An 18,157-nucleotide genomic window follows, 5' to 3' on the forward strand; every position below is an offset into this window, starting at 1 on the left:
TCTTTGTCGTGTCTACATTTTGTTATATTTTGTCCAGTTTAATACTTCATGCATTCATCTCCCTTCATTATTATATTGATTTTCTAAAGTAAAGATTTTAAAAATTCGTCGTCTTTTCCCTCGCATTCCTTATGTATCAATTCATTTGAATTTTTGTTAATTTACATGAACCCCAGCACCTTTATCAATATGATGCAATATAATATACTTCGAAATGATGAATATATTTCTGTAACCAAACGACGTTTTGAAGAAAAAAAATCAATTGATAAACTAACAAATTCATAAACTTCTAATAATTATCGTTTTAGAAATCAGAAATATATTTGGAATAAATATTCTCCTCGATCCAACTAACAAAATTTCCAACTCTTGCAAAGACGGTGAAGAATTCGCTTGCTTTACAATCACTTACACCCCAACTGACTGCACCCTGGACAACAAACTGCCCAGCTTGGTTCAAACACACATATGGACCACCTGAATCACCAAAACACCCACCTCGGTTGTTACCGCCACCACAAACCATCTGGTCTGTAACTTTGTTGATATGCTTCATGTCTGTTTGGGAGATGTGAAAAACAATAATCAATAGGTATGTTTGATTTCCTAATGACTGTAGATTATTTTATGTAAAAGGTATGTAGGCAATTGAGAGCTGCGTTAATTTTAGCCCTCTACAATAACTACAGCCTCAAATTCTTATAACCGGCACTTTTAATGGAACTCTTCACACTCTAAGAGCATTTAATTTGTATGATGCTATTTCTAGCCTACTTTAATGGGATAGATTTCGCGGGAATTAAATTTCGTTAAGCCCATCTGCAAAATCTGCGAAATTTAATCCCCACAAAAATTGATCCTATTAAATAAAGTACATAATTCATGGAGTTCTAGAAAGACATTTGGAAGGATAGACTACGTCATATCTTCCTTCGTTTCGAGCGTTAAAACCCTACTCTTTGGGATATAATATGCGCTATTCTTGTTTTGAATATTGAATTTCTCCGGATACATCGCATGCACACTGAGGTTTTGATGACACATCAGAGTTTCGAAAAAGCCAATCAGCTGTGTTTTAAACATTCATTTCTCTATTGATAAACTTCTTTTGTGAAAGTTGTCTATTATGTTTAATTCAATTAAAAAGCGAATTCCCGGTGGGGGTCACTGATGGCCGCTTATAGCAGTGCCTATAGACCAAGAGTAAGTCCTAAAAACCTGGAGCTATCTATGGTGTAGACTATGACTATGAGAAGGATCGATTTTTTTGTATTTTGACCGAAAATGATTTCTCGCCAAAATTAGTTGCTTTTGTTCCCTTATTTGTATCAAAAGCGATACAAATGAAAGTACAAATGAATGCGAACGTTCCATTAAGCTCATGGAAGGTTCCAGACAGAACGCTCATATGCTACTTGTACAATACGAAATTCAACCTTTGCCCACACCTTAAGGGAACTTATTTTGGCGGGAACTAATTTGGCGGATTTGCCAAAATAACTTTCCGCCAAAATTTAATTTTTTGTTTCTTTGCCTAAATAACCCCTAAAATTCATTAAAATTGCTCAAAATAAGGCAAAATAGAACAGATTTACGCTGTCATTCGCCAAAATTAGTTCCCGCCAAAATAAAAAAATTCACTATTCGCCAAAATAAGTTCCTGCCAAATAAAGTTCCCTTAAGGTACTTACTTGTGTAACATTCTTTATTAGATACAGACGGGAGTCTTGCGTGTTTCAAGACAACAGGTGTTCCGCTCCCGACGTATTCATCTCCCCAACCGCTCACGAAACAATCTTCACCTAAAATGTCAATTCATTGGATTTTCATAACTCAAAAAATGTTGGTAAGTAGAACAGTTTTCATGTTTTAGAATTCAAGGCGTTGTGTTTTTATATGGAAGCACCAAAAGTAGCCCGGGCCCTTTTTGGGGTGCTTTCGTCATGAATATTATGAATTCATTAATAAAGATAATTATATTGAATAGTGCTCGATGATAAACAAACAAGATATCAGAGCCAAGTAAAATTGAGAGAGTTTTCTTCCAATTAAAATACACGACTTAATATTTCGTGCTTCTGCATTTGAACTAGTCAAATGTACAAGAAATTTACGAGATCAATGATACATGGAGCAAGTGCAGAAGCACGACATTTTCAGTTGCGTAATTTTATTGAAAGAAAACTCTCTCAATTTTACTTGGCTCTGATATCTTGTTTGTTTATCATCGAGCACTATTCAATATAATTTCATGGCAATGATTGAGTTCATTAATACATAGCATTGACCGATTACCGAGCAATCTACCTTATTACGCGTTTAATTAACACGAAATGTTTCCAATCCATTCGTGTTAATTACATGTCTACTTATATTCGTTTATCGAGGTAATTACTTTGATCAGGCTATTTCTAGTTGGAACAAGACTGGCAAAGATTAAAACTCAGACATGCAGAAATGAAATATTTAATTGTCATCATGCATACAGGGTGTCTACGGGACCTTAAAAACCTTGAAAACCTTGAAAATGAACCACCCAACCTTGAAAACCTTGAAAACTATCAATTTTCTGGGAAAAACCTTGAAAACCTTGAAAAATCGTTAAAAACCTTGAAAAGCACTATCCAGTCATTCGAAAAATAAAAATAACTAAAAAACCGCCTGCGGCGCTAAACCTTTATAACATATAGAGAATTCCATATTTCCCTGTTTCTGTTGCGATTCTGTCGCAACGAATGCAACATATATTCTTTTATCATTAGCTGAGTTTTTGTCACTAATTTTCCGTTTGCATGAGCCCTAAGAAATCGACTGTTCCCCAATTTTCAAATCGCTTCAGGGCGTCTTGGAATAATGGCCGTTCATCAATAAAATTTCGAGGACGCCTTAAAACAACTTTTTTGGCAATTGATTTTTGTAAAAAATTAATAAAAAACAAGGCGTCTTTAGCGATTTGAAAGAGTCAAAATCAAAATTTTCTCTCGTCGGCGCAAACCATGGTTGCGCCTCCTCGGTCACTGTAAACAATTGGTTTGCTTCTAATTCTTTATTTTTACAGTTGGAAGACTAGGGAGTTGGAGTATTTCTTTTTTTGGTATTGTTCTCGAGAGGGAGATAAAAATTTAACTGTGGAAGTAATTACCCGGGCACCAAAAGCGAATAAATTTTATTTGCCGTCCTCTATTTTTCTTTCAACTATCACTCTGAAAAAAAACCAAAATTCCTGTAGAGAGCCATGTCAACTGAGTATCAAAAAACCTTGAAAAGTGCCAAAGTTTTTGCCAAAAAACCTTGAAAAACCACTTAAAAATGACCAAAAAAAACTTTAAAACCTTGAAAATCCTGAAAAAAAATCCGTAGACACCCTGGCATAGTGTTATAACATTTTCTATTTTTTTTCAAAAGGGACTCTCGCTCGAGTATGCCATTTTGTTAGGACTGAGCTAAAAAATGACCGGTCCATAATTACAAACCTGGTGGTAATTGATATCCAGGAGCCGGTAAACAAGCCAATTGAACATCGGGCGTTATTAATACCGGACGGTCTAATTGAAGTAATGTCAAATCGTTGTTTATTTTATCTGGGTTGTAGTTTGGATGGATGAGCATTTTCTTAACTCGGAAAGTTTGTTCCGATCTCTCGTGCCTAGAAAAGAGAAATATCCTACTCATGTACACTGTTTTCTCAAATATGGACACATACCGTAATGTACATTGTATTATAATAATAGGTATTGTTTTTTCCAACCCCCACTCTTATAATACATTCGATTTTAATTGACAACTATTTAATGAAGACTCATAGAAAGAGGTTATTTTTTACCCTTTACTACGAAATTACTAACGTAACGTAAACGTAAAGTAAGTTAGACAAATTGACCCTGGTGGAATCTTGAAGATCCTTTGGATATAGTTTCTCTTTTATCCAGATTTGGGATGAACATTAAATAATCCCTTGGGCGCGTGTTGAAGAACTTTATTTTCCAGGGGTAACCCGGGAAAAACTTTGTAAATTATAGCAATTTCCAGGTGATATCCTCACTGTCTCATTTTCAAGAATTAGGTTCGTATGGATTTTAAACGGGACGACACAATGTTCACTTACTGATAACGATTATGTTCACCAAGTGTTATGATATAATTATCTTTACTTTGATCATTGAAATAGCAATGAGAGGCACTTAACACCCATTCAGGGTGGATAAGGGTTCCACCACAGTGATGTTCGTTGGATGTCTTACGGATCTGTGCTTGCCAAGGCCATTGTGATTTAGCTGATGTATCACCCATGACCACTCTTGGCTGTGCGGGGGCTCTACCACAATTAACTGTAAAAATCATTTGATAAAGATGCGTTAAGATGGATTGTTATGAATGGAGAAATAGTATACGCTTAGTAGAAGGGCTTTATTTAGCTTTATTTGAGAATAATGTGGAGTTTCTTTAACTTTAACTCTTAATGTCTCCTTAACTCGAACAAGTTTTATGGTTTCGTCAGTTAACAATGCCTTATAAAACCTTACTTTATAACTCGAAAATTTTTCAACTCGAACAGATTTGTGTTCCCCGTGCCTGTTTGAGTTATGAAGACTTCACTGTATAGCAATCAGCTACAACGTTTCACCGACAAAAAAACATAAAGGTTTGGTGGCTAAATGTGTCTCAAGCTATGTAATTAACTTTTACCAAACTCTTATTTCATTGCAAAGAAGAAGAAGGCTTTAAATGTGTGACTTGCTTTTTAAAATCCACTTCGATGACAATGATAACCTAATAAAGTTAAAATTTACTTTTCAAAAAGTAAAGAATCACAAATTTTAAAATTAGCACCTTTTTCTTCTCGTGTAGCCTCGATGTGACGTGTTGAAACTCCGTATTGTTTTTTCAGCCATTTTCTGACGACAAATCTTGACGTTTTCAAAGAGTTGTAGTGGCGAACACGAGCCTTCAAATACCAGAAAAATTGTGGACATCAAGGAAAATTGGACAGCAAGGTTTCGTGGGATCTTTGCAGAATGTCCTTTTTACGAAAGTCTTTTTCTTGAAATTTGGTTTTTCTCCCAACTTCTGTTTCCTTTGCTTTTACTTTAATTCAATTATAATCATTTTCAAAATGCTTGACCACACGAAAGGTTCAGTCCTGTCCGAGAGTTACCCCAATTTCGGGGAACCAAAAGTTGCACGAGTTTATAAAATTTTACAAAATTTTATCACATTCAATCAAAGAAAGAAACAAATGAAGTCATTGTGTTGTTGTTTTCATTAAGACAGCAATATTGTAGACGTTTCGCATCCCCTATATCAAAACATATCAGAGGGGATGCGTGCAGCCTTAGACTAGCAAACTAGTCTGTTAATTAATCATGTCAGAGGGCGGGAACATAGTAGTGGGAACATGGTAGAATAGGAGCTGTGTAGAAGAGCGAGCAAAACTTCGTGAGTGGCTGTTGATTAACAGAGCTTTCAGCCCTTGCCGCCGACGAAATCTTCTTCCTACGCTTACTTAACTCCTACGCTCACTTTTCCCACGTGATACCGTTCCAGCCCAATACACTCTTCTCGAGATGCATAAATTTATATGTTGTCCTCGTTTTCAACCAGATTTCATTGCTATGAAATTATACCAAAACAAAAGTACTTGAAATTCAAAATGTCTCATGAGGTGTAAACAACACAATTATCATTGTGAATATGTAATTTTATAGCAATGAAATCTGTTTGAAAACGAGGACAACAATAAATTTATGCATCTCGAGAAGAGTGTATTGGCGTGTCAGTCTAGTGCAGCCTACGATCTTACCTTTGGTTGCATTCGCATTCGCATTCGCATTCTTACCTCTTCAAGTTTCCAGTCAGCATACATGCCATCACTATCTTGTCCGACTTGTATTTTGTTGATCTGTCCATAATTCGCATCAAATGTCACATCAAACTTGTCGATACTACATAAAGAAACAAAAAAGTGTTTTATGTGGAAGCTCCCAAAACAGCCCGGCCGTTTGCCACCAGTTTTTTTATTGTTTAAATTCAAAATAAGTGGCAAAGACCCGGTCTGTTTTGGGTGTGTCCGTTTAAAACATTACACCAGGAATACCATGAATAGACGTTTCATACCGTACACCATTTTGGATGGAGCTTTAGAATGATTTTCTTCCTAAGACTTTTTATTTTATTTAAGCCGATGTGATTGAACAAAAGACGTTTTGGATCTTGGAGCAGTTGGTTTTGGTGACAAATGCTAATGTAAGTGTTTCCTTTATTTTGATTTAGTTTTTTCTGTTCTCGAGATTTATCAAAATCAATGCGGTCTCCGCCACAAAGGTGAAAACACTAATTATGTCTATAATGGCGTTGAAGTATCTTGGCAACAATACACATTTTCGACGGTAGCCGCCAATTCTCGCGCGGGCATATTTTTGTCTCCGTTATCCCACTAAAACCGCCGCAGTCCTTTTTTCGCACCTAAAGACGATAGAAAAATGTGTCAAAAAAGGATTGGATCGAGTTTAGGGGGATAATGACACGCACCTGACTGCGCAACTACGGTCGAAAAAAGTGTATACTTTGCAGACGAATTCCGCAAAGGTATTAAAAATGCCCTTACGAGAAGAGTCATTTCGGCCTTTTTTAACATTGTTGTAACGTTGTTTAATTGTGGACGTCAGATAGATGCAAATTTAAATTTTGAAATCTGTGCACCGAAAAGGGTTTCATCTCTAAATTTAGTCAATGTTGTGCGATAAAATAAGCTACCGTAAGCTGGTCTTCTTTGAGCAACCCCTTCTAATTCAGTCGGCCTTTATTTAGAGTTAGGATTAAACGAAACGTCGGAATCACTGATTGAAACTGAAATTGCTTCGCTTTTGAGTAGCGGCAAAGAAAAATTTAATTAGTGATATTCAGACCTTCCAACTATTTTCATCTCTAAAGTAAGATGAGAGGTGTCAAGGCTAGTTCAATTTACGCTAAGCTCATACTCACCTTCCTTTCTCGTAATATTTTTTATCATTGGGTAATTTCTTCCATTCGGAATGTCCAGCGTTTCCAAAGATCTTGATCCAAACTCCCGCATTTGTTCCGGCCCAACTCTCATGACCGGTGTAAAGTGTGATCTCATACACTTTATCATACATAATGGTGGCTAACAATGAGAAAAATTGTTCATTGTGAGACTGTTCATTGTCATACATAGTGTTTACCCCCACTATAGGGGTTTGTTGATTTGGGCTTCCGAAGTGTAATTTTGTTAACTATTTTAAAGATAATAACATTTAGTATACTTAGCTATCATAAGTCCTCGATAAAACAAGCTATTTTGTGTTACCTTAATTCTTTTTCAGAGTTTGAATTTTTCTAAATGAAGTGCTGGGACTTAGGGTCGCTGAATTTAGGTGGGAGTTTTAAGTAGTGGTGGGACCTCATTTTTTTGGTGGGACCTGGAACCTTTGATGTGAACATCTACAATGACCAAAACCATGCTTGGAACTCAAAAGTTAAACACATTGTACGAACATTCTTAGCTCTGTGGATTTCGTAGATTTTTATTTCAGGAGTTAGGACAAATGAAAAATCTAAACATCTTGCTAAAAACACTTCTGTGTCACAGACCTGCTGGGACCCCAGCCCACTGGAAAATTTGCCAAAAATTGCGTCCCCGGTGGGAAAATACCCTGAAATTTCAGCCCCACTAGGGAATTGACTTTAATTCCCATCCCCATTCAATGTTGAATTATCCAAACCCATCCCTACTGGATCTTTAAACCTTGGAACAAGAATTTCTGTCCCTATTGGGATTTCAATAGGACTTTTTATCCCCACTGAGGAAGAAAGTTCCACCGGGGCTGTGAGACAGGGGTGTAAAAAAGGTGTTTACCTGATGTTGCCAGTTGGCACTGATAGGTCAAAAGTACCATGAAAAAGATTTGAATTTTCATTGTTACTATTCACCAAATTCAAAATTGAACTCTTTGATCTTGCACGTTTTAAAGTCAGAGCTGAAATGACACTAAGCTTTTTCTAATACTCTGATTTATATTTTATGGATATACAAATATTACATAATGTGAAATGCGTATAGATATGGCTATTCTTTCGTATGCCAAAGTTGATCCTTGTTCAAAAGAGAGCCCTTAAAATGTCCTGGGCACGAGGCTTATCTTGCTTTTTTTCTATTTAGAAAGTCTGTTTCGTTATGAAGAAAGGATTGCAAATCTGTATTTGAAATAAGTTTTCACATTTACATGTAAATTTTTGAAAACATGAAAATTACATAGAAATTTTCATGTATTTAAAATGTACTGCTTGAAAAATCGTTTTACAAAAATTAAATTGTTTTGTATATATTGTTTTCGGGCACTGTTTTTTTCGAGTATACTTTTTTATAAGAACAGATGAGACTCCGATGGCCAAAATATTAAAAAAATCCAATTTTTTAGGTAATTGGACAAAAATACTCACAAATGATGAAATTAAGAACATTTTAAGAACACTCAACACTCAAAAAGGTATGGACATCTAAAGGCTTCAAAAATTTTGGAAGTTCTTATAAAAAAAGCTTTTAGGAGTCTCTGGGATTTTACCAGATGACTGTTGAGACAGCTGGTACAAATATTGAAAACTCCTTGATATTGCGGAACAAATTTAATTTGCCATATAACAGTCATTGTTGAAGGGCTTTTATTCCCAAAAATCAAAATTTTGCCCTTATTCTAAATCCCGAAAGTAACACACCTTCTGTCTCACAGCCCTGGAAAAAGTTTTCAATGGGAAATTCTATTGTTACAAGCTAGAAATAAATGCATTGGGGTGGTTTTAGAGAGGAACTTTATCTGTTGAATTTTAGATGGCGATAAAACAAAAGTCATTTCTAAGTGAGATGGGGCTTAAATTGTAGAGAATTTTCACAACCGGGGACGAAATTTTGGCCCAATTTTCCAGTGAGGTGGGGGTCCCTGCGAGTTTGTGACACGGTGGCTTACATACAAACTGACAATTTTAGCATACAGGGGATGAAAAAAAAATCCTCAGATACTTGACTCGATGAAAGACTCTTTCTTATAAATAACATTTAAAACAAAGGATTCGCATTCCATTAACTAAGAAATTCGGTTGAGGAATGTATTGTCAGAAAGTTGTAAAAATGTCTTCAGGGCAGGGGAGGGACATGCCAAAATATCGTAAAAAGACAAAGACAAACTATCAAAGTTTTAGAATTTCTATGGCACTAATTGGCTCTACAAGTAAAACAATTTTTGTTTGACCAATTTTCTTTTGCCCACCTTGTATTAGCCTGGATATCCAGGCTGTAAACTAATTCACAGTCTAGTTTTTTATATTTTATGTACTGGTCTCCCTAAAGCGATTTGCATTCTCCATATTAGAATGCAGTCCGCTTGCTTGCGCTCACTTCGCTAAAGCCGTACGGACTTATCTACACGTCGCGGGCTAATTTGAAGCAAAAAAAGGATAGTCCTCCACTTGCTAGTGAAGATAGAGCTTTATGTTACATGAAAACATGAAAAAGAAGAAAACAGAGGCAAGTTCGTTTTCCAAGAAAACATGGTTGGTCATGATAATACATGCAAACTTGTTCATGGACTCTGGTGTAATCTTTGGATATTTTAAATAGTTTTAGATTCTTGTAAGGCTGCTTTTTATTGAATTCTGTTTCGTTGCCCTGGGTTGGCTAGGAAAAACATGGGTTTGCACTTTCATGCTCTAGGGAGACCAAGCTCTATAATTTTAGAACTTTGTATGTTGAGGTAAATTTAGTTTTTTTTTTGGATATCCAGGCTAACCTTGTATATGTAGTGCAGTAATTTTTAGTTCGCATTTATGGAATTTTGGTGGAAGTTAAAGAGTATCAAAGAGCGGTCGCAAAATATGGAATTTTTGCTCCAATATGATAGATAGTATAGGAGCCTTGCAGTATTTTGGGGAGGTTTTTATATTTCTTTTTAATAATGTTTCGATATTTGAAAAAAAAAATTTAATTTAAATTTCCTAAAGTTTAAAGTCTAATTTAAAGAATTTATAATATGCATAAAACAGGAGAATTCATCTGCGACATGTCATTATTGGGACAATCATTTCTGTGTAAATTGTGAATATCAACAACACGAGAAGACAGGACGATGGTAACGCAACCATAAATAAAATTTCCTGCTCCGGGGAGAGCGAGAGAGTTCCGGGTTGAGATGGTGTTGAATGTGTTGACTGGGCTTCTCGTAAACTATGGAAATAAAAAAAATATCAAAAATACAAATGAAAGCATTGATACTCTAAAGTCCCGAATAGACGTCCCCACCCGCTTATTAATTTTCGAAAATTTTTCGAACCCCCCGTTCTTATTAGGACCCCCCCGTTTATTAATTTTCAAGTTTTTTTGTTTTTGAGTTGAAGTGTAAATCAGGCTTAATCTATTTCGAACGACCTTAGAGTACTGCAAACCAGGTCAAATACGTGTCAAATGATGATGATTTTCAGGCCCCCCGTTTATTCAGACCCTCCCGTTTATTATATTTTGCAAAAATTTCGGACGCCCCCTTTTATTCAGACCCCCCCCCTATTATTCAGGACCTTAGAGTAGAAGAGAAGAGCAAGGTGAATAGAAGAAGCTCAGTAGAGCTTAAATTACTTAATGACTCCTTAACTAGAATCAGTTTACTGTATTTTTGAAATCTTTCATATATACAGTAATGGGTATACTTCGACCCTCCTGTAGGCCGACCTTCCAATCAGAAAAAAATCAACGTGGAGCTAGAGGGATAAAGTGATAAAAATCTACTTACACATCCATTTCAACAGCATCGTTAAAATACCATCCAGATGCAATAACAGCCATAGCAACAATTGTAACGGCCAACAACATTCTTTTTAAAGAAAACGTTTGCAAGAATCTTTCGCAGATCGTTTTTCCGTAAGTTACGACGGTTTCAACGAAACCCATGATCATCGAAGATCCTCGCTTGTAGAACCTTTGACCATTGTCTTTCAAAATCCTCATGATGACGGTCACCCTCAAAATGTTTTTCAATGCAAATGCAACTTTGCGGTTGATTATTTTTTTATATTCGTCAAGAAACTTATCAATGATGAATTTTGTGTAAAGCAATATTGAAATTTTATGGTGATATGTCATCATTGGCACAATCATTTCTGTGTAAATTGTAAACATCAACAACACGAGAAGACAGGACGATGGTAAGGCAACCATAAATAAAATCTCCTGTTCTGGGGAGAGCGAGAGAGTTTCTGGGGGCGATGGTATTGAAGGTGTTGGTGGTAAACTATGAAGATAAAGTAAAAACAAAAGTACATATGAAAGTACTAATAGAACGAGGAAAAAGTAAAAACACAGTTGAGTTTCAATAACTCGAATGTGTCCTTAACGCGAACGATTTCCTAATCCTCCCGTTTCCGTTCGAGTTATCGAAACTCTATTGTATTATTGGATTCTTTTAGGGGCCGTCCACATAGTACGTACGCACTAAGGGGGGAGGGGGGGTCTTCTTAAAAGCGTATACTTGCGTACAGGGGGAGGGGAGGGGTAAAAGAAAAATTTACGTACGCAAAGATAGTTTTTTCATAGCCCTTTTTCGCTTGTTTCTTTGTCGACTTTTACGCTTGTTATACGCATCAAGGAAAAGAAAAAGTTTCTTGATAAACATTGAGTTTCTTATATGAGATAAAGGTCCGAACAAACGATTTGAATTCAAAATTTTCTTCAACCGAGGGGGGGGGGGTTTGAATGAAAAAGTACGTACTTACCAGAGGGGGGTATAATAGCCATTTGCGTACGCTTGCGTACAGGCGAGAAGGGGTTACTCGATTTTCGATATTTTACAGCGTACGTACTATGCGGACGGCCCTTTCTATGATCGGTTTTTAGTCTTTCAATCAGAAAAAAATCAACCAGAGGAGCTAGGCAGTTAAGATGACAAAGGTCTACTTACACGGACGTTTCAACAGCATCGTTAAAGTACCATCCAGATGCCATAACAGCGATTACAACAATAGTAATGGCCAACAACATTCTTTTTAAAGAACACTTTTGCAAGTATCTTTCGTAAATCGTTTTTCCATAAGTTACGACGGTCTCAACGAAGCCCATGATCAACAATGATCGTCGTTTGTAGAATCTTTGACCATTGTCTTTCAAAATCCTTACAAACACAGTCACCCTCAACATGAATCTCAATGCAAAGAAAACTTTATGGTTGATGTTTCCTTCGTATTTTTCCATAAGCTCATCATGGAAGAACTTGAACGTTTTATATAACGCTAGTATCGTAATCTTAATTTTCTTGTAGGTGTTTTGCATTGAAATTTTCAATGAAATCCTTTTCCCAAATACCATTACAGCCTTTGCAAAGCAGATGGCAGACATTATAACGATCGATCCAATCAAACTATACAGAACAAAGTCTTTCAAAATATCCATTTTTTGAAAGTCTTGTGAGCTCTTTGCAGACTCCAATGGAGTAATATTCTCAGATCTAAAAATAAGAAAATGATTGATAATTTAGAAATATTGCAGAGTTGAGTTTAATTACTGGAAGAATTACATCTGATTTATTTGCGTTCGATTTGTTAGATCCCACCCTTACCTAAGACCACCTTTTAACCATGCTAGAGTTTTTTAACTTAATAGGTTGGTACGGGTCAAGTAGCTCAGTCGATAGAGCATTCGCCTTACAGTCTAAGGGTTGTGGTCTGGATCCACGGTCACCGCCAACTCAGGGAGAATAGCTTAGGTCAGTTAGTCAGATCTAGGTGGTAAGTTACTGAGAGTAAGTGTGGCGCTCCACCTCAGCATTGGATCTCCCAAGTTTAGCGCCCGTGGGGGAGGGGGCACTCGATTTTGAAACAACGGTATGTGCCGCGCAAAAACTACTTTTCAAAATCGCAACCTTACAGTGCAGTTTGAGATGGTTGACAAGGTACCCTTTCAGTGCATTTTGTCTTGGTTTACCTAACCCTTATAGTGCATTATGTTTCTCAACTTTTTCTCAAATAAAACGGGTAAATATTTAATTTTAAAGTTAAGCCTTGCTGCGAAAGAAAGTTACGGAAATAACAGAATAAGATTATTTTTAACTTATCTGCAGTCAAGCAAGTGTTATCATTTAATATTGGCTTGGCTGAAAACCGGTTAACAATATTGTAAAATTCGACCCTTACAGTGCAATACCACAGAAACACACCCTTACAGTGTATTTTGGGGATGCTAAAAAACCTACTCTTAAGCGCGGCACATGACGTAGGCCAGATCATATGAGTACCCCTCCCCTGGGGTTTAGCGCAAATAGAAAAGGGGATAGACTCCCTCACTCCCGGGTCCGCCGACAGCCACCGACAGACACTTACTTTAGGTTGGTATTTTCAATATCAGCACTTTCTTTGTACCTAGGATAAAGTGTCAATTATTTTCAAATTTGAAATATTATAGGTTGTAAGAAACTTACCCAAATAGTTTAAAATTATATCCAGTAAAATAGCAGATTGCCAAACAAATGACAACAAATCCACCAAAAGCTGCAACATAACGTTTCTTTGGTCCTTTAAAATTTTCTCTTTGTGCCAAAACTCCAAGCGCAATAGGCAAGCCAACCAACATCACCATTTGGCACAAATAATTGACAAGGATTTCCCTGAAGAAACCAACTGGCACTGGTGGTGGTGATGGTGGTGCACGTGTAAAGAACGCACGTAAATCTGCAAACCTATGGAATAATGGAAGATGGAATAACGAATTCTCTTTTGAGATCAACAGTTAGATGCCTCGGGAGCTTAAGAGGTCAAGTACGTCTCCCTCACGATCAAATTTGAATTTTTTTATCATATAAATAGGTAATAGTTATCGGACCGTTGCGAGTACAATATGAGAAATATAGTTCCAAGGATTTTTCCCGGGTATACGGAAAATCTGAAACGAGTGAAATATTACTTTATCGGCAACCCAAAAACAAATTTGCAATCTGATTGGTTCAAAAGAGTTCAATATACCGCCCCCCCACACTTCTAGAATTGGTGGGAATGTTTTTTGTTTTCAAGAAAGAAAACTTGTTCCTATCAACAAAACCTTTTACCAACAAAGGTTTTTCCCTTGAGGTACTATTTACTTACCGGTATGATCGGTACATATATACGGTCGCTGACGAAATAGCAACGGTGCTTAAGACAATGACCAGATTCTTCACCTTCCTCTTTCGATCGATAAACTCATTTATTCTATTTTCTCGGCGATCATAGCTATAGAGTGAAAATAAATATGACATAAGTCTAATCATTCATCTGTGAGAGATATTAAAGCTGCCCTTAAAATAGACTATGCTATAGTCTATAAAGACAAATCAGTAACTAAGAAATAAGCCCAAAGTCGTAGAAAACTCGCAAGCAGGGTCTTTTGCCGAACAGAGTATACATCTGGTAGAATTTTCCATTCTTCAGCCAAACTAGCATGTACCAGGGAGACTCTTCTTCGCTGACTGAAAAGATAACGCGAAGTTCGGTTTGTTATGGTTAGACAACATTCGGTGTCTCAGAACATTGTATGCAAAATTCTGAACGTCTCTGCAAAACATAAAAAACGCCCGTGGGAGCGGGGTGGTAAAGGGTACAACAAAACTCTCCCGCCGATTTTTGTTCGTATACTGCCATTAAGGCTCTAAGGAGGATCAATAAGTTAAACCTTGAAGACTAATAATCTCATGATTAATGAAAAATTTACTTACCTTGATTTGTAACGAGAAAAACCAAAGACAATGAGGAAATAAAGGGCGTTAAACGCCCATAAAGCGTAAAGTTCATGCCAAACATTCTGGGCGTTTACTTTGGGTGGTCCATTGAAAAAAATTTGTATTGTCGTGTACCAAGTCTTTTGTGGTGGGTACCTACAGGAAATTGAAGGCGTATATCAAATATTTAGTTAGAGATCATTTTGAAAAGATAGAATTACGATTCGACATCTCAATCAATTCAAACAGAGACAGACAAAACGGTTTCTTTTGACATAAAAAGCTAAGTAGGTAGGCAAAATAATAAGACATTGTTCCCATGTAGGCCTTTAGGGTGCTTTACTGATTTGAAACTTAAAAAAAAAAAAAAAAATAAAGAATAGACACATAGACTTACAGAACATTTTGAATTTCTTTTGGAACAATAGTTCCAAAAACCCACAAAAATGACAGTGCGCAGCATATGTATATATTGAAACTATGACAGCTGTGCGTCAGACGAAAATTTTCGTCTGAAAATACGATTTTAGGGTCTGTATAGTTTTCCACACCAAGTTGCTTCTCCACTTCAACTTCAACACTGCTTGTGGTGCAGTGGGTATCAAATTCGTTCGGTTGCTCACTTAATTTACTTTTCAGTGTGCAAACTGATTTCTTCAGGTCGATAAACTAATAAAGTTGAAAAAATAATAATAAATAATAGGAGGTTATTTTAGAAGACTTGGACATTAGAAATGTGGTAGATATGACATTTAGTTAGAGTAGACTTTGTACGGATCCCCTTTGATTTGTTTTGGTATAAGGGATGCCTAGACGATCCTTTAGTCTAAGACGAAATCGTACAAAAGAAAGGAAAAGTAGCCACGCGGGAAGTAACAAGTCGGGCGAGAATTTTGTCCGCGCAGGCGGGTAAAATTTCGGAGGGACCCAATGTCTAATGCGTCCAATACGTATCATTCATCACTTCCGCGGCATTTATCCTCTACGGCCATGAACGGCTTTAACCTCCGCAACATATTTTCCCGAGCGCTAATCTTGACGGACGATAACATTGTCTAAGGGGATGCGTATCATGTATAAAATTCCCGTCGGACAATTACCGTTCGTCTTTGTAAGTACTTATTAGCTTGATGAGTAAGTTTTATGATATTACAATTGTTGGATTTTTAAACCTTTCTTAGAAAATTGAAACATGTTACCCCGAATTTGATGTAACTCTCAGACAGGGATTTTATACACGATACACATCGATCTCCTGTATCAAAACATCAAAGGAGAAGCGTTCAGCCTACATTTTGAGTGGTAGGGCTACTGAGCCCCCATCTCACCCCCAGCGGATTGTCCGATCACGCCATCACGCCATAAATTCTTCTTAGGCGAGGCCACATTTACTTATACGTGAACATAATAATGGAAATCTTAAAGGTTTTATTTTTACATAAGTGTTCCCGTTGCTTATCAGACACATATTTCATATCAGGACAGTGTCTGCCTATTATTTTATTGTGCTGATAGAGCTAAACAAAAAAAAAGTTTTTCTTTTCCTCTTTCTGATCATCTTGCTCCACATCCGTGTCAATCCAATGTGAAAAAGCTTGTAAATTAAAATTGACGAGTAAGCAAACGATATCACTCTTATTTAAAAACAAAACTTTTAAAAAACTTTAGAATTCAAAACATACGAAAATTTAAAAAATGTAAGACCTCAAGCTAAGTAATTTCTAGGAAATCATCTCTACAAACGTATATAAATAACAAACGAAAAGTACTCTACATACCTGGTTTTCAGCAAGGGGACTTAAATTTTCCATTCTTCAAAAAATCAATCAAATAGTGACTCTGCATCCATAACAAACACTATAGAGCCATTCCTTGCTATATACAAACTCAACTACTTTTGTTATGAACTCAATTTTCTTTATTAATAAGAAAAAATATATTTGACGTCACTTTTAGAGCCGTGTTCAAACTAAAATCTTTTTTTTTTTGGGAGAGATAAACCATGGTTCTTTTCTTCTTATCGGGTTTACTTTTTAATTGAAATTTTAGAGATACGCAGTAAAGGCCGGTATCCACTTTAGTGCGACATGAGTGACAACTTTTTGAGGTTTTTATAAGGTCATTGGTCGGATGAAAAATGAAGCAATTCCATTGGTCGAAATTGATGTAACGGATCAAAAAAGTAGAACTTATTTCAACTTTTTTTTTTGTTCGCACGAAACTTTATTATGACGTAACCTTTTTCTTCAGGCAAAAAAGGTTAAGAAAGAAACTATCGCCCATTTCGCGCGAAAGTGGAGACCGGCCTTAACACTTATGTCCATTCTCCTCAGGTACCGCGTGTGATTCGCGATGGTTCCTGTAGTTCCAAATACTGATAGGAATACTCGTCAGCTCTGGATGGCAGATCTTTTTTCACGCGACTTCACGAGTTTTATTTTCGAGAAAGTTGTAAAAACTTATAAAAACGTGACAAAGTTTTTTTACTGACGATTCTTTATAGCCGACGAAATTTTATGCCAACAAATTTTTTGCCGACAACGGTATTTGTTGTTAGACTCGTTTAATATGATACTAGTTTTCAATGAAATATCGAAATTTTGAGAAAATGTTGATCATTTCGGCGAATTTATTTGTCGCCTGTTGACTACAGTAATTGATCTCGATGTCACCGGTATTGAGTTGCTCGAAGTGTATGAAAGCTCAGGGATATTTGAAGGTTTTGTCGTTTTTTTTACACTGCTCTTAAAATTTCATGTAAGACTTCTTTTACTTTTCTTGCATCAATTTTCCAAACATATTTTTCCTAATAAAGGGCTTAATAGCCTTGTAGACTACTTAATTCAATAAGTTTAATATTTGTTTCGATAATACAACAAATGCCACTAATTTTGGATAGAGATAATATTTTACATGGATGGCCTAGTAACCTCTTGTTTAGGCTACTGCTCATCCTCTACTGAAAAAAAATTATTCTATAAAGGAAGTATATCTATAGAGGTCTGCGATTCAGACTACCCCTCGTTTGTTTTCACAGGGTCAACGGCCTTTTAACTCCGGGGGGATGGTACTAGGTGCCGCCCGGCTTCCTAACCCTGGGATCGGGAAAGATTCATGGAGAGTATCTTACAATACTTTCCAGTCGAGAGAACCATTTTTTTAGTTCGAATTAAAGAAAGACTCGAGTTATAGAAAATCGAATTATAGAAGATCGGAAATGGAAAATTTTGTGAATTTTACGACCCTTCTTAGTACTAATCTGACGAAATCTCGATTTTTTTGGGGAGAAAAAAATTTTCTGACCCTTACAGTGACTGTCAGGTTACAAAAAGGTACCCATACGGGTGGCACATACCCGTACCTTCACTTGCCTAAGCACCCCCCTCTCCGGGCCTTCTAAAAGCCGAGTATGAATG

At 36.5% G+C, this 18,157-nt stretch overlaps 2 protein-coding genes across 2 annotated transcripts; both read right to left on the minus strand.

Moving 5' to 3' along the window:
- Positions 1 to 205: 205 nt before the first annotated feature.
- On the minus strand, positions 206 to 8,030 carry LOC136806138 (chymotrypsinogen B-like). The gene is made up of 8 exons (XM_067062705.1): positions 7,877 to 8,030; positions 6,985 to 7,144; positions 5,840 to 5,945; positions 4,834 to 4,948; positions 4,109 to 4,331; positions 3,477 to 3,649; positions 1,695 to 1,805; positions 206 to 561 (listed from the first exon to the last, which is right to left on the minus strand). The coding sequence occupies exons 1-8, from the start codon at positions 7,935 to 7,937 to the stop codon at positions 308 to 310; spliced, it is 1,203 nt and encodes a 400-aa protein (XP_066918806.1). The 5' UTR covers positions 7,938 to 8,030; the 3' UTR covers positions 206 to 307.
- A 1,920-nt stretch (positions 8,031 to 9,950) lies between these two features.
- On the minus strand, positions 9,951 to 16,609 carry LOC136806139 (uncharacterized). The gene is made up of 8 exons (XM_067062706.1): positions 16,520 to 16,609; positions 15,139 to 15,410; positions 14,739 to 14,897; positions 14,131 to 14,256; positions 13,470 to 13,727; positions 11,958 to 12,500; positions 10,794 to 11,291; positions 9,951 to 10,234 (listed from the first exon to the last, which is right to left on the minus strand). Exons 1-8 carry the CDS (start codon positions 16,550 to 16,552, stop codon positions 10,060 to 10,062), a joined length of 2,064 nt encoding a protein of 687 aa, XP_066918807.1. The 5' UTR covers positions 16,553 to 16,609; the 3' UTR covers positions 9,951 to 10,059.
- Positions 16,610 to 18,157: the final 1,548 nt, after the last annotated feature.

This window comes from Clytia hemisphaerica, unplaced genomic scaffold, assembly GCF_902728285.1.
Source record: "Clytia hemisphaerica strain Z4C2 unplaced genomic scaffold, Clytia hemisphaerica genome assembly, whole genome shotgun sequence".
In the NCBI taxonomy this organism is placed as follows: Eukaryota; Metazoa; Cnidaria; class Hydrozoa; order Leptothecata; family Clytiidae; genus Clytia; species Clytia hemisphaerica.